At 31.0% G+C, this 15,518-nt stretch overlaps 3 protein-coding genes across 4 annotated transcripts; all 3 read right to left on the reverse strand.

The window, feature by feature from the left end:
• Window positions 1-520: 520 nt before the first annotated feature.
• On the reverse strand, window positions 521-3,776 carry LOC117907227 (F-box/LRR-repeat protein At3g48880-like). The gene is made up of 4 exons (XM_034820690.1): window positions 3,712-3,776; window positions 2,744-3,195; window positions 1,522-1,847; window positions 521-1,119 (listed from the first exon to the last, which is right to left on the reverse strand). Exons 2-4 carry the CDS (start codon window positions 3,119-3,121, stop codon window positions 582-584), a joined length of 1,242 nt encoding a protein of 413 aa, XP_034676581.1. The 5' UTR covers window positions 3,122-3,195; window positions 3,712-3,776; the 3' UTR covers window positions 521-581.
• Window positions 3,777-4,205: 429 nt separating this feature from the next.
• On the reverse strand, window positions 4,206-5,959 carry LOC117907229 (F-box/LRR-repeat protein At3g48880-like). Of its 2 annotated transcripts, XM_034820698.1 has the most exons (3): window positions 5,815-5,959; window positions 5,109-5,467; window positions 4,206-4,962 (listed from the first exon to the last, which is right to left on the reverse strand). In XM_034820698.1, the coding sequence occupies exons 2-3, from the start codon at window positions 5,465-5,467 to the stop codon at window positions 4,404-4,406; spliced, it is 918 nt and encodes a 305-aa protein (XP_034676589.1). In that variant the 5' UTR covers window positions 5,815-5,959; the 3' UTR covers window positions 4,206-4,403. The 2 variants fall into 2 exon arrangements, with proteins under 2 accessions (XP_034676589.1, XP_034676588.1); XM_034820697.1 differs by lacking the exon at window positions 5,815-5,959 and having other exon boundaries at window positions 5,109-5,542.
• A 6,445-nt stretch (window positions 5,960-12,404) lies between these two features.
• LOC117906244 (F-box protein FBW2-like) lies at window positions 12,405-14,651 on the reverse strand. The gene is made up of 3 exons (XM_034819223.1): window positions 14,565-14,651; window positions 13,246-13,604; window positions 12,405-13,097 (listed from the first exon to the last, which is right to left on the reverse strand). The coding sequence occupies exons 2-3, from the start codon at window positions 13,602-13,604 to the stop codon at window positions 12,548-12,550; spliced, it is 909 nt and encodes a 302-aa protein (XP_034675114.1). The 5' UTR covers window positions 14,565-14,651; the 3' UTR covers window positions 12,405-12,547.
• Window positions 14,652-15,518: the final 867 nt, after the last annotated feature.

Below are 15,518 nucleotides of genomic sequence, written 5' to 3' on the forward strand. Positions count from 1 at the left end.
ATAAATCAATATATTAAAATTTTTTCTTATATAATATGAGATACAAATCATTTTGAAAAAAATTCTCCAAGATCCTCTAAGTGATAAATAAGATCTTTTTAAATAATTATGAATTAAACTAATTTTATTTTATTTTTTTATATATGAAATAAAAAAGGAATAATAAATTCATGTTATATTTGATTTATGAAAAGTTAAAGAAAATGGTTTTCTTATATTTATATGCTATGAAAAGTACCAAAAAATATTTCAAAAAAAGGGAGGAAAATTTTTCCATAGAATTTTTTTTTTTTGTTTTTTTTTTCTTTCTCTATTTCTTTTTCTCTATTTTCTTTCCTTCAAATTTATTGGGAATCAAACATACCTCCAAAATTTACTAAAAATAATTTATTTCCTTCAAATCTCATTTATATTTTTCTTCATTTTTCTTTGATTTTCCATTTTTCCTCTTCATTTTTGTTTTTTATTCTTTTCTTCCAATTATTATTTTTTGACTCGGTTTTTCACAGCCTAGTACATATGGCGGGGATACAAGGGAATTTCTCATAGCAAGTACTTTAGGTTAACAAGCTGAGCTGAACTCAGCTCACAAAGTTCCAATCAAATGGGTTGTCCCATTCACCAAAAGAAAAATTGTTTCTCCCCATTCTGCATAAAGCAATCAGGAGTTCTCTGTCCTCATAATTGTCTATATGGGTTGATCCTTCACACCTGAATGAAGGAATATGTGAAGCAAGCTCCAATATCTCAGCATCACTCTCCTCAAAAAGAAAGCAGTCCCTCACGTCTAACCTCACAAGCTCTCTGCAGCACCGCAGTATCATCACTAGATTCATCTTCTCAATGGTTGCTCCTTTTAGAAACAAGTGCTTAATCTTTGGCAGATGCGTGACAATGGCGGACGCTTCATTGGCCCCGACGTAGGACTTTGGAAGCATTAGCTGAAAGAAATTCTTGCAATGAAGACTGATTTGAATGAGGATCTCTGGTACATAATGGGGGGCCCACATCAGTCTCAATACTTCAAGATTTTTCCAGTTTCTGATCAGCTTGGGAATGACACTTGCATTTTTGAGAGATAGAGAACCATGGAGACCGAAAACCTTTAAAGCAGGACACCTGAAAAAACACAAAGAAAGAGAAACTCTACTGTTTTAAAAAACGGAAAACTGTTTTTCTAACTCAAAAACATATTTGATAATTTTTTCTTCATAGGATATAGTTTTTTGAGAACTTGTAATGTTCTGAAAATGTATCTTATTTGTTTCTTAAAGGATATTTAAAGAAATAATTGTATGAAAATAAAGCATCATGGAAAAAACTTACTTTTAAGAAATATTTAGAAACAGAGAAAATAAGTTGAAAACATTCCAAATTCCTAAATCGACTTTTCTTTTAGAAAACATTAAAGAAATGTTTCTTGAAACAACTCCCCAAAACTATTTTTGGAGAATTGTTTTTGAAAATGTTCCCAAATAGGTCTTATTATTTTCCTTTGATAGAAAATTTTAGGTAACTTACTGCTTAGCAGCATACTCCAACCCTTCTTCACTGCAGCGGTAGGGCAGCATAAGAGTAGTAGCACATCCACTGCTGCGATTGACGATGAACTTTATGAATGAAGTGATAGGAATTTCCTTTTGATATTCCTTCATTATCCTGTCTGCAAATGCCTGGAAGTTTTCTGGAAAAATAAGGTGTTGCCAGCACATAGGATGGAGGGTTGCTTTATACCATAACTTGCATACCAAGGGTACATCCAACAACAGTGTCTCCATTCCCACTTTCTGAAATACATTCACCAAACAGTTGATGTTTAACTCCTCCCACTTTCTTCGATCCCCAATCTGAGAAGATGAAAAATCTAGAGTTATTTCTTCTTCATGGATTCAAATTCAATATAAGATGTATCCTATATATTTATATTTATAGATTCATGGCATTATAAGAAAGTTACAGTGTTTGGGACTCCACACACTTACGAAGTTGATATGATCAGGATGGACTAAGCCTTGGACAGTTTTCCACCAAGATTCTTCGGCTAGAATTTGAAGAAAGCAAAATATGGAAATAAAAACAACCTTAGCGAGTTTGGAAGTGTTTCTATTTGGAGTAGTTTTAGTCAGAAGTGTTTTCTATAAAAGAGTTTTTGAAACAATCACCTATCAAGTATTGTTTACGCGGAAAGCACTACAAGTGCTTTTCAAATTTTTTTTAAAAATGTTTTCTAAATTTTTTCTAAAGGTTGGTTTTTCTTTTCCAAAATCGCTTTTTTAGTAAAAGTACTATTTTTTAAGGTCAATGACAAATAGAGAGAGTATTTGATAGTATTTAAAACTCTTTTATCATAAAAATTGCTTTTAGAGAAAACTCAGATGTTTAGTAAAATTCAGAAAACATTTCTAAAATGTTGAAAAATCACTTATAGTACTTCTTGAAAAAACATTTGATAAATGATGCTCTTAAAAATATTTTTGAAGAACATATTTTAATTAAAAACATTTCAAATGGAAACAACTTCCTAACACACCCTTAACTTCCATATGGTGGTAATTTTAGAAAACGTTTCTAATATTTTTAACACTTCACATTTTTTATCTTTCAAATATTAGAAAAATTAGAAACATTTTTTGGAATAACTGAAAAATACACTTTTAATGTTATAGAATTCATTCGCTTTTGCGTGTTTTCACTAAAGGAAAAATTGCATGCATAAAAGAACTAATAACATAAATATATATACCAGTACTTTGTTGTCGTCAATTTTAGGAAAATCATTTGAGAGCTTGGATGAAGTCTCCCCATTATTTTTACCATCATCACCCACCTCCACTGCATTAGTCTCTTTTGTTAGCAAAGCAGTTGCTTCAAGTACCCGTAAGGGTGCTGGTTCTTCCTCCAAATATATTTCTACACAGTACACTCCAGATCTGCTGGGCACTTCCAACAAAAGTTCCACCCCCTCATCATTCTTTATAGGGATCGGTTTATACTCCTGTGAAGAAATAGGATATCTGCATATGATGTTCAACTCAAAATCCTGTCTGTCGATGGCGGTGGTTGCATAGATTTTGTCCAACAATCCAGCATAGGTAGTTCCATGGAACACCTTAATAGGCATGGCATTCACCTTGGCACCTTCGTAAACAACATCATTCGATTCCTTTTTCACTCTCCCGTTCCAATAGCAATTCACTGCAACACCCGTCACAGCCATAATCTATACCATTCAGAGCCACAATATTAGAGAAACTATTGTGCATATAGAAGTTAGATAACAAATGCTAGAAAAAGTAATCGAAATGACTGAAATTTTGTCTAAATTTCAGTGATTTTCAGCAAGAATTTAAAGCAATTGGTCATCAAACATACTGACCAAACTGTAAGTATTTTCAACAAATCATTCACACAGACCACAACTGCAATCCAACCCAAATACAAATGGGTTCTCAAACCCATTTCTGTGTAGAATTTTCTAACTGTTTTACATCAATTTTCATTACTCCATTAATATAAGATATTATATTTTCTGAGGTTGCTCGCTTCGAAAAATGACCGGATTGGTGGATTGATGCTTGAACCTCATCCGTGAACTAAAATTCAATATCCCAAAGAGAAAAACCGACCACTAGCCAAGTCATACATATTGAGTACATGCAGCAAAATCTTCACAAATGAAGAGAAAGAAGAAATGTAAAACAATGGACTTACCTGAAGGTGATGAGAAACTGAAGCAACAAAAGCAGTGGGGAGAACTCAGAGGAGAGAGAGAGAGAGAGAGAGAGAGAGAGTAAAGTTAATCAATTCAGTGAGAATTTTCTTTTGCAATTTAAAAGCACATGTTCTTTATTCTAAGGAGCTCCTGCTGAAGCTTCCTTGTGGGATTGGCTGAAGAATAAAGAAGGAAAAGCAAAAGGAAAAAGCAAATAGAAGAATAAAAAAAAGGGAAAAACCTTGTAGGCACAAATGTTTACATCCCTCTTTAAATTGTGTAATATCTCATCATGATTTTTTTTTTATTATTTTATGAGAATTACTTTCCATATGCTAATTCTTCTTCGAGAAAAAAGAAAAAAGGCTCAATGCTCAATGCCCATAAGCTCCATCAGAGAATGCTTAATGCATGATTGATCTTTTGCATTAAGATATCAAGTAAACAAAGTGGAAGACAATTACCAATAGAAGCCAAAAGTCTAATATAATTATATGTTTAGCTCAAAGCAATATTTATAAAGACATTACACAAAAGTCGAACAATATTAGCATATTTTGCAGTCTAGGTAGAGCAGCATTAACTCTTCAGAGTCACTAGTAATTTGTCTTACATTACATAAAGAGGCACACAAGCGAGTTTTTCATAGCGCTTTAGCTTATTAACAAGCCCACCTGAACCTCAACTGAAATCACAAACCGTCAAACAAATCATCATAATCGAATAAATCATAAACACAGTCATCGTGATTAATTTGATCGCAGTATAGCTCATGGTCAAGCCTGCGGTCACGCAGATAACTGGTTTCTATCTCAGGTATTATGCCCGACCCTTCACACATGAATACAGGAATATGTGAAGCAAGCTCCAATATCTCGGCATCATCATCACAAAAACCAAAGCACTCCCTGACGTCTAAATGAACAAGCTGTTTGCAGCCCTGCAATATCATCACTAGAGCTTCCTTCTCAAAAAATGAGTAATGTAGATCCAAGTACTTGAGTCTTGGCAGTAAGGCCACGATGGCCGATGCTTCATCTTTCTCAATGCCGGCATATGGAGCTGATAGCCAAATGAAGTTGTTGCAGTGAAGACCGATCTGTGGTAGGACAGATTTCATGTGAAATTCCCCTATATGAAATTTCCCTAGTCTCATCATTTCCAAGCTTTTCCACTTGCTTATTTTTGGAATAATATCTTCGATAGAAAAATTATTAAAAACCACATCCAAACCCTTTAATCTGGGACACCTACAAATCACAATTCACTTCATATGAAGCCACTTCTTGAATTTTGGAAAATTTTAAGATCCATAAGTACTGCTCTGTAGAACTATAACTTAAAGTAAAATGATGATATTTTTCAATATAATAATGTAAAAGCCAAGATGCCTTACTCGTTTGCAATATACTCCAGTGCCTCCTCGGTGCAGTCTTTGGGGAGTTTGATGATTGTGGCACACCCACCGCTACGGTTAACTATGAACTTCATGAATGCAGTGACAGACAAGTTTTCTTGATATGTAGTCACTAACCTCTCTGCAAAACCCCTGTCGGGGCTATCTTCTTCCCATATATCGTCAGATTTGATGTATTCAGGAAAAATAAGATGCTCCCAGCACTGAGGTTCGCGGCTCGCTTTATACCAAGACTTACATACAAAGGGAACATCCAACAACAACGACTCCATTCCCACTCTTCCAAACACATTCACCAAAATATCCATGTTTAACTCCTCCCATTTTCGTCCCTCCATCTGAGAGTACAAATTAAAAATCATATTTCAAATTTATCATATTTTCTAATGCTATTTCATACTGGTTTTTTATTTCTATTCCAAACGTGCTCACCCAAACATTATATATATGATAATGTTCTCTTTCAAAATTTGTATTTATTTTAATTCATCTGTAAAAGATGATGGGGTTGATGGATAGAATCTTGAACCTCAAATCGATCTAACTCAACATGGGTAATTTGATTATCAACTAAAATTAAACATCTCAAAATAAAAAAATTCAAAGAAGGAACATATAAAAAAAAAAAAATGCAGCAAAATTTGATGAATGAAGAGAAAAAAGAAATGAAAAATAATGGATTTACCTCAAGCTAATCTGTGAGAAACTGAAGCAGCAAGAAAAAAGCGCAGAAAAATAGGATGAATATTGAGGAGAAAGAAGAAACTGAAGCAGCAAGAGTTGTGGGGTGATCACAGTCACCAAAGAGAGGGTAAAGCCGTAAAGGTAAATCAGTGAGACTTGTCTTCGCTGATTTGACTAAAGACCAAAGAGAGAAGACTGCGACAAAAAATAAAATAAAATTTTAAAAATTAAAAAATTAAATATTTGACTGCTTGATTAAGAGTTTGCAGCGTTTTTGTAATACTTTTCATAACTCTCAACCACTTTAATGTATTCTAGTGCTACCATTACAAAGTTAAAAGGTCAAATTTTTTATTTATTTTTTCAATTCAGGGTGGTTTTTTTAATACATTTTCCTTAAAAACAACACTTTTATATATATATATATATATATATATAAAATATATATAGGAATTTTTATATATAAAGTTAGAAGTTACCTTATTGTTCTTTTTTTTAAAAAAAAAATTATTTAAAAATTTAAGGAAGTGAAAAGTTTTAATTTTCTCAAATTCTAAAAATTTTAAAAAATATTTTAAAAAATCTAAGATAAATTTCCATTTTTTATGTAAGAGTTTTTACATTTTATATATTAGTTTTTATTTTTTATTTTTTATTTTGATATATTAAATTTTAATTTATAAATAAGCTCGGTATTTGTCTTTATTTTAATATATTACAAAAAAATAGATTAAAAAAAATTCAAAATGATTTAAAAGTCACCTTATCTTATCTTTAATTTTGAGCTATTACAATTTAATTGATAAAGATCATAACAAGGGATTAATTACTAGCTACTTAATAACTTAAGTCTTAGCTTAAGTGAAAACTTATAATAATAAACTGTATTGAAAAAGTATGAATTTAAAGCTTTGTTGTCCTATTGATTTTTTAAGTTTAGAAAAGGGAGACCATTCCTTAGTGTATAAGTAATGGGTGAATTTACGGAGGACAAGTGACATTTGCTGGGACAGCCACCATGTGCTCCCATGGACCTTTGAAAGGAAGACCTCTCCTTATGGCTTAAGCTGTCGTCTAGGATTGGTGAAGAGTAATAAAGAAAGAAAATGGAGAAATTTTGAAGGAAAAAAGAAAAAGGAAAAAGTAAAAAGGGGAGCTTTCAAACAGTTTTAAAATAGAGTTTTTGAAAAGAAAACTTTTATATGAAGAAAATTGGAACGTCATTGTTTTTAAAATGTGTTTTGTAATCATTTTCTATATTTCTATAATTACTTTTTAAAATAAATCTTAGAAAATAAATGAAAACGATAAAAAAAAAAAGGTTATATTTTTTATGTTTTATAATATGTTTTAAAAATAACTTTTTTATATAATATTTTATTTTTAGCCATTATCCACATTGTGAAACCAAGGTTTGGTTGATATCAGTTTTGATGATAACAAAATAAGGTTTGAAATTAATATTATATTTCAAGTGTGATTAGATAAGAAGATTTCTAAAGTAGTAATCACAAAGATAAAATCAAGTTAAAGAAAAATCAATAAGAAGAAGAAGATCTTAAAGAGAAGTTCTTTTCAAGACCCAAGCGGCATAAGATCTCTTTATAAGGTTGTTGATACACTAGGTTTTTCATGCATTACATTCTTTACTTATGCACCAAAATCATCTAAGAGTTATTTCGTTTTAAATCCTTTAAAATTAGATAATTTCATATTTTCGACTAAAACCTTGTGTCAAATATTTTCCAAACTTGTTTAAAAAGTTTTAAGTTGAAAAGAATGGTTGTTGAGCAAAAACCGGCTCAACCGGTTAAACTAGTCGAGGAGCAAGTCGACCTCCAGCTCAATCGATCTAGGAGCAGGTTGACCCCCAACTCAACCGGTCGAGGAGTAGGTTGACCCTCAACTCAACCGGTCGAGGAGTAGGTTGACCCCCAACTCAACCGGTCGAGGAGTAGGTTGACCCCCAGTTTAACCGGTCGAGGGGTGCAAAAAACTTTTTCTCTCTTCCAGAACGGTTGTTCAATGGGATGAGGAACCGATTGACCCCCACCTCAATCGATTGAGGTCCAGTTAAGGGGCAGTCGAGGTCCAATGGTCACCTGTCAAACATTAAATGCTAACAGTAGTCAACCGGTCGAACCCCCAACAACTATTTTGGTCATTTTCTTTTATAAAAAGACTTCAATCTTCATTATTTCATGAGCTTAACTTTCCTAAATTTTTCTTGAAATATATTTGAGCCTTGGGAGAGTGTTTTTGAGTGCACCGTTGTTCTAAAACTTGTATATCTTTAGTGCACCATTCAATCCTAGTTTTTCTTATATCATTTGAGCCTAAAGTTTTGTACTAGAATTTTGTGAAATTATTTGTATATCTTTGAGAGGAAAAATCTAAGTGTGAGGTATCACTTGAAAGGTTGTTCAAGAGTGAGGTATCTCTTGAGAAATGTAAAGGGTGTTTGGAGCCAAAAGTCTAAGAGGGTGTATTGAAACCATAATTCAATTATATTGCTTGAAGGCTTGGTTTAGAAGTTTTGAATTAGTGGAACCCCAAGTTTAGGATTGAAGCTAGAGGAGAGTAGATGTAGATTGGATTACACCAAACCACTATAAAATTTGTGTTTGTATTCTCTTTTTTCTACTATTTTACTTTATATGCATTTGTCTTTATATTGTTTTATTATATACTTGCATATAATTATTTCTTACATTCACATAATTTAAATTTACAAAAAGAGACCATCATTCTATTCACTCTCCTCTAGGGTGATTACCATAGGTTGGATTAGCTTAATTTTTTTAACACACATTTTTATAATTATTTTCTTAAAATAACCCTTAAAAATAAGCGAAAATAACTAAAAATAACTAACAAACATCTCTAATTGTTTTTTTTTTTGTTTTTAAAATTATAAAATTATTTTTTATTTTCTAGTAATTAAACATTTTTTTTAATTTTTTTTATTTAAGAGATTTAGTTGTTAAATAGGGCCTTCAAAACAAGTCCAAGAACCACTCCCACTTCAAAATCAACCGACGAAATTTGGTCTTGTGACTATCCAAAAATTTGTAATAAATATTATTTAGTAACCCCTGCTACCACTATAAAGTAACAATGATAACAATATTTTATTATGATGAAGATAATGAATTGATTAGTAGAAAGATTAATTTCACTCACTTTTTTTTGAGTTGTGTTAAATATATCTAATCATCGTTATTTTGAATATCTATCAAATACTTTATATATTTTTATCATTTATTATTTTCAATTATCTCTCTTTTAACTCAAAATAAAGAAATATATTGTGATTAACGGTATTTACTCCAAATTTAGGAAGGTAAGTAAAATTTATTTGTTGGTGGAACCCATGCTGAAACTCCATTGAAGTGAAACTAAATATTTTTTCGCCTAGTGTCAGTTTAAAGTAAAACAAAGTATAGTTAGTGATGATATTATGAATTGCTCTTTTTGAACCATGGAATAATGTGTACAAAATTTTCAAACAATGCTTTCCACATATAAAAAGAAAAAAAAATATTAAAAAAAATGTTTGATTTCACTAAATTTCCAAAATCCAACATCTTTTCCCATCACATGAAATTTTTATCACAATTGTTGGTATTCCACCGTAGAATTTATTCTCCCATTCTTTATTTAGTTTTTTTTTTTTCATTTCTCAAAACTCAAGCAAGTATTGTATTGGTCTCATACATCAATGCCACTTGTCCCCCTTTATGCCTTGGAAAAATATTAAAGCAGAAAAATTCAAAGAAAATGGGTAGAGAAATTGTCCTCAACAAATGGCTCCATTATTTCTCTAAAATATAGATGGTGCAAAAATATTTTCACTTCCATAAAAAGTTATACGTCATTTCCTTATGTTGACAACATGCAGGTGTCTTAGGTGTCCATGCCTATGGGTTTTAAATTCTGTGGGCCTCGGTCTGGCCCGTCACATTATCATCGTATGACCCCATTTCAGTTTGATTTTGGACCTGCTCCAATTTTAAAGCCCTGAGGACTATGCATTTTATACAATAACAGCATCAGTGGCTTGATAGGGAGAAGTATAATGCATTTTAAAGTTGTAAAGAGCTTTAAATGAATATTTACAGGTCGTCACACATTGTATTGAAGTCGATCATCACTACGAAAAATGTAGAGTTTGAGCACTTATTAACTCTATGGGCATGACAAGGATGTGAAGTCCATATCGGATAATGAATATGGTATCTCACATCACCCAAAAAAGGAAGTTTGTTGGTATGTATAAAGGGTTTTAAAAATGTATGGTTTATTGGATTTTAAATCTATATATCCCATGGATACTAAAACAACAAATCCAGTGCGGCAAGAAGGATAAAACATGAACAATCAATAAAATAATCCATGCTCAAATAAAGAGTCACAATATCCATGTGTCTGCTTGATAGCAAATCAGTAATTTAAAAAAAAAAAAAAAAAAAAAAAACTCTCATTCTCACCTAATTCAACATCACTCCACTGCAGATGAAAATGAACCTTCAAATTGGATCTAATGATCAATTGAATCAATATCAAACCAAGAAATGGATTGATGGACACAAAAAGAAATTCTAGCTCTAGAATTTTTTTTCTTCCTAAAAGCTCTCTTAAGAATTAAAATTAATGAACATGAGAAGAAAAAACATGTATGAGATGACACTCAGAATAGGATGATAGATTCACCTTAAATTAGGCAACGTGATGGATGAATAGGCTATCATCATTTAAGAAAATTAAGATCTAATCTTCTCAAATCACTTCTAATGATTAAGTACGTTTGCTATAATTTTCATGTTGCAATGAAATAATGTTGCTCTAAAATCCAAGATGAGTTGTTCAAATAATAGCTTTTAAGATAAGGCTTGTGGGATTTGATCCTGAATGCCATATGATGTTTGACCCCACCCCATTGCACCAATTGACTTCAAGTGAGATGATCAAAGTCTGATAAAAAAATTGATATCATAATTCCGATGACAAGAGTGTCCGATTGATTTTATGTACACAATCAAAGTCATATCACATTATCTATAGACCCATTGACCTTCTGAAAACTTATGGCTTTGATCCTAAATGCCCATAAGCTCCATTAAAGATTGTTCATGCATGATTGATCTATTGCATCAAGACTTCAAATAAACAAAGGGGAAGAAAATTATCAATAGAAGCCAAAGTCAAATACAATTTAATTTTGTAGTTGAAAGCATTATTTATAAAGACATTACACAAAACTCTGGCTAGAACAACATTAACTCTTTGGAGTCACTAATAATTCGTCTTGCATAACATAAAGAGGCACACAAGAGATTTTCATTGTGCTCTAACTTATTAATAAGGCCACTTGAACCTCAATTGAATTCACCAACCCTCAAATTAATAAATCATCAAAATCTTAGGAAGGTGAGTAAAATTTACTTCTTGGTAGAACCCATGCTAAAACCCCATTGAAGTGAAACTAAATGTATTTTCACCCAATGCCAATTTAAAGTTAAGTAGGGTATGATTAGTGATGATATTATGAATTACTATTCTTGAACCATGGAACAATGTGTACAAATTTTCTCAAACATTGCTTTCTACGTATGATCTCTTAGATTATGTTTAGTTCCTCTAAATTATTAAGAAAAGAAAAAAAATGTTGAAAAAAAATGTTTTTGTCATGATTGGCTTTACAATGGAAAATACGAAAGAAAATAAAATATAATTAAAATTAATTAAAAATTTATATATTTTAAAATTATGTATTCTTTATATGAAGAAAGAAAATAAATGAATTAAATTTGAAAAAATATATAAAAATAATTTATTGACTTTGAATCTATTTTTTATTTTCTTTCACTTATTTTTTTCCTTGAACTTTCCTTCTTATTTTTTTTCTCTCATATTTTCGCTCAAATTAAGAAATAGATTGATGAACACAAAGAAATTCTAGCTCTAGAATTTTTATCCAAAATGCTCTCTGAAGAAAATTAATTAAGATAAAAAAGGAAAAATATATGTGATTACACTCAAAATATGATGACAAATTCACCTTAAATCAGGCAATTAGATGGATGTATAGGCTATCATCACTTTATGAAAATTAATTCTTGTTTCATATAATTTTCATGTTGCAATGAAATAATGTTGCTCTAAATCGAGGATGAGTCACCCAAATAATAGTTTTTAAGACAAGACTTCTGGGTTTGATCTTGAAAGCCATATAATGTTTGACCCACCCTACTACACCAATTGATTTCAAGTGAGATGATCAAAGTCTGATCCAAAAATTGATATCATAATTCCGATGATAACAGTGTTAGATTTCATGCACACAATCAGAGTCGTACCACATTATCTTTGGACACATTGACCTTTTGAAAACTTGTAGCTTTGATCCTAAATGCCTATAAGTTCCATGAAAGATTGCTCATGCATGATTGATCTATTGCATCAAGACACCAAATTAAACCAACGGGGAGAAAGTTACCAATAGAAACCAAACTCAAATATAGTTTTATTCTGTAGTTGAAAGCATTATTTACATAGACATTACACAAAACACAAAACAATATTAGCATATTTTGCAGCCTAGCTAGAACAGCATTAACCCTTCGGAGTCCCTAATAATTCGTATTACATTACATAAAGAGGCATGCGAGATATTTTCACAGCGCTCTAGCTTATTAACAAGCCCACTTGAACCTCAACTGAATTCACAAACCTCAAATTAATAAATCATCAAAATCAAAATCAAAATCAAAATCATAAACACAGTCGTCGTGATGAATTTTATCGCAGAATAGCTCGTGATCAGCCTCGAGGTTATACACAGGAGGGGATAGTGCCCCAAGTCCTATGTTCGACCCTTCACACATGAATGAAGGAATATGTGAAGCAAGCTCCAATATCTCGGCATCATCACCACGAAAACCCCAGCAGTCCCTGATGTCTAAATGCACAAGCTGTTTGCAGCCCTGCAATATCATCACTAGAGCTTCCTTCTCAAAGGTCGCTCCATGTAGATCCAAGCACTTAAGTTTTGGCAGTGAAGCAACCATGACCAATGCTTCATCTTTCTGAATGTAGGTATATGGAGCTGATAGCCAAATGAAGTTGTTGCAGTGAAGACCGATCTGTGGTAGGACAGACTTCATGTGAAATTTCCCTAGTCTCATCATTTCCAAGCTTTTCCACTTGCTTACAAATTTTGGAATAATATCTTCCATAGAAAAATTATACAAACCCACATCCAAAACCTTTAATCTGGGACACCTACAAATCACAATTCACTTCATATGAAGCCACTTCTTGAATTTTGGAAAATTTTTAAGATCAATAAGTACTGCTCTGTAGAACTATATCTTAAAGTCAAAATGATGATGTTTTTCAATATAATAATGTAAAAGCCAAGATGCCTTACTCGTTTGCAATATACTCCAGTGCCTCCTCGGTGCAGTGTTTGGGGACTTTGATGATTGTGGCACATCCACAGCTACGGTTAACTATGAACTTCATGAATGCAGTGACAGACAAGTTTTCTTGATATGTAGTCACTAACCTCTCTGCAAAGCCCCTGTCGGGGCTGTCTTCTTCCCATATATCGTCAGGTTTGATGTATTCAGGAAAAATAAGATGCCCCCAGCACTGAGGTTCGCGGCTCGCTTTATACCAAGGCTTGCATACAAAGGGAACATCCAACAACAACGACTCCATTCCCACTCTTCCAAATACATTCACCAAAATATCCATGTTTAACTCCTCCCATTTTCGTTCCTCCATCTAAGAGAGCAAATTAAAAATCAAATCCCAAATTTTCCGTCTTTTTAATGCTATTTCATACTGGCTTTTGTTGGAATATTTTCAAGAAAAAGTTGCATGCATATAGGTTAAATGCGAGTCTATGTTAAAAGAACAGCCCCATGAAACCACATATATCCTTGAGATATTGCAATTTTCAGGTAAACAAAACCGAGAACAGAGAATATAAGCTATACTATACTATACATACAACTAAAGCATCTTAAGATGTGTTCAGTATTTAAATGCCCAGGTCGGAATGAATAAGAACGGCAATGGCAATGAATCAAAATTCTAAGTGCAAGAATGGATAATGAAGATCCTTGTAAGTACAAGTTTTAATTCTATGATAATCAACTTTTTACTCCTTTTCTTATTCTTATTGTTAATTCTAATCCGAATGCATAGAACCAAATATTTTTCCTACTCTCATTATCGATTTCAGCATTCAATGTGCCCAAGGATCCATACACAGACTAGAAAAAAGAAATTTTTTATCTAAATATCATCGATTCTGAACTGAGATTCTAAAGGAATTGGTCCATAATGAATGTGAAAATAACCAATATATCATACAGGCCTCATGCTTTGTTCATTACAATTTACGATCTAAAGTAGATTCTAAATTAATGGAACAACACCCATCTTCCAACAAAACTGAAAATTGAAAAATTAGCCCAATAATATCATACAAAATAATAAGCAGCAACTGGCAAAGAACGATTGCATATATATATATATATGAATGAGGTTGATGGATAGAAGCTTGAACCTCAAATCGATTCAACTCAACATGGGGAATTTGATTATCAATTAAGATTTTTATTCCATCAACTAAAATTAAACATTTCAAAAGCAAAAAAATGCTAAGAAAGAAGAAAAAAAATTGCAACAAAATTTGATGAATGAAGAGAAAGAAGAAATGCAAAATAATGGATTTACCTAAAGCTAATCTGTGAGAAACTGAAGCGGCAGCAAGACTTGTGGGGTGATCTCAGTGACCAAGGAGAGGGTAAAGGTGATAAAATCAGTGAGGTTTGTCTTCGTTGACTTGACTAAAGACCAAAGAGAGAAGACTGCGACAAAGCCAAAAAAAAAAAATAATAATAATAATGATTTTTCCTCACATCCACCTAGTTACACCATTAAAAAAAAAAATTCTTCTATAAAAAAAATTATTTTTAAAAGTTTTACCACAGGCGGTGTATTTTAAAATTTATTTTTAAAATAGAAAATGAAAAATAGTTTTTAAATATTTTTTAAAAAACAATGATGTTTGGAAGGATGCTTTAAAAAATAGTTGTTTTAAAAATAAAAAAAAATAAAAATAAAACTTATTTGGATGAAAGAATTTATATTGTTTTTAAATATAATATCTTACTTTTATTTTATAAAAATTTTATAAACTTGATTTAAAATAATATGAAATTAAATTTAAGTTAAATCTTATTAAAAAAATAAAAATAAAATATATAATTACCTATGATTTAAAGATAAATATATTTTTTAAAATTATGAAACAATATTCTTTATTCTAGTAAAACAAAAATTACTATAAGATAAAAATAATTTTAATATTTATTTTTAATAAAAATCAAATAATTAATTTAATTATTTTTTTTAATTTTATTGTTTGACCATAATTTCTTATGCATGTTTTTAAAAAATTGAAGCCTTATTGAAAATTAAAATAATTTTGTAATTACAAATTAATTAAAAAATAAATAGTTTTTAGTAAAACATAAATAGTAATATTATAATAAAATCATAAATATTTTTAGTAGAAAATATACTATTTTATGATTTATTAGAAACATAAGGATATTAATATCTTTGCATTTTTTTTTTGTTAAAAATGAATAACGAATAAAATTTTACCTTTTTAATATATAAATG

This window comes from Vitis riparia, chromosome 18 (assembly GCF_004353265.1).
Source record: "Vitis riparia cultivar Riparia Gloire de Montpellier isolate 1030 chromosome 18, EGFV_Vit.rip_1.0, whole genome shotgun sequence".
Taxonomy (NCBI): domain Eukaryota; kingdom Viridiplantae; phylum Streptophyta; class Magnoliopsida; order Vitales; family Vitaceae; genus Vitis; species Vitis riparia.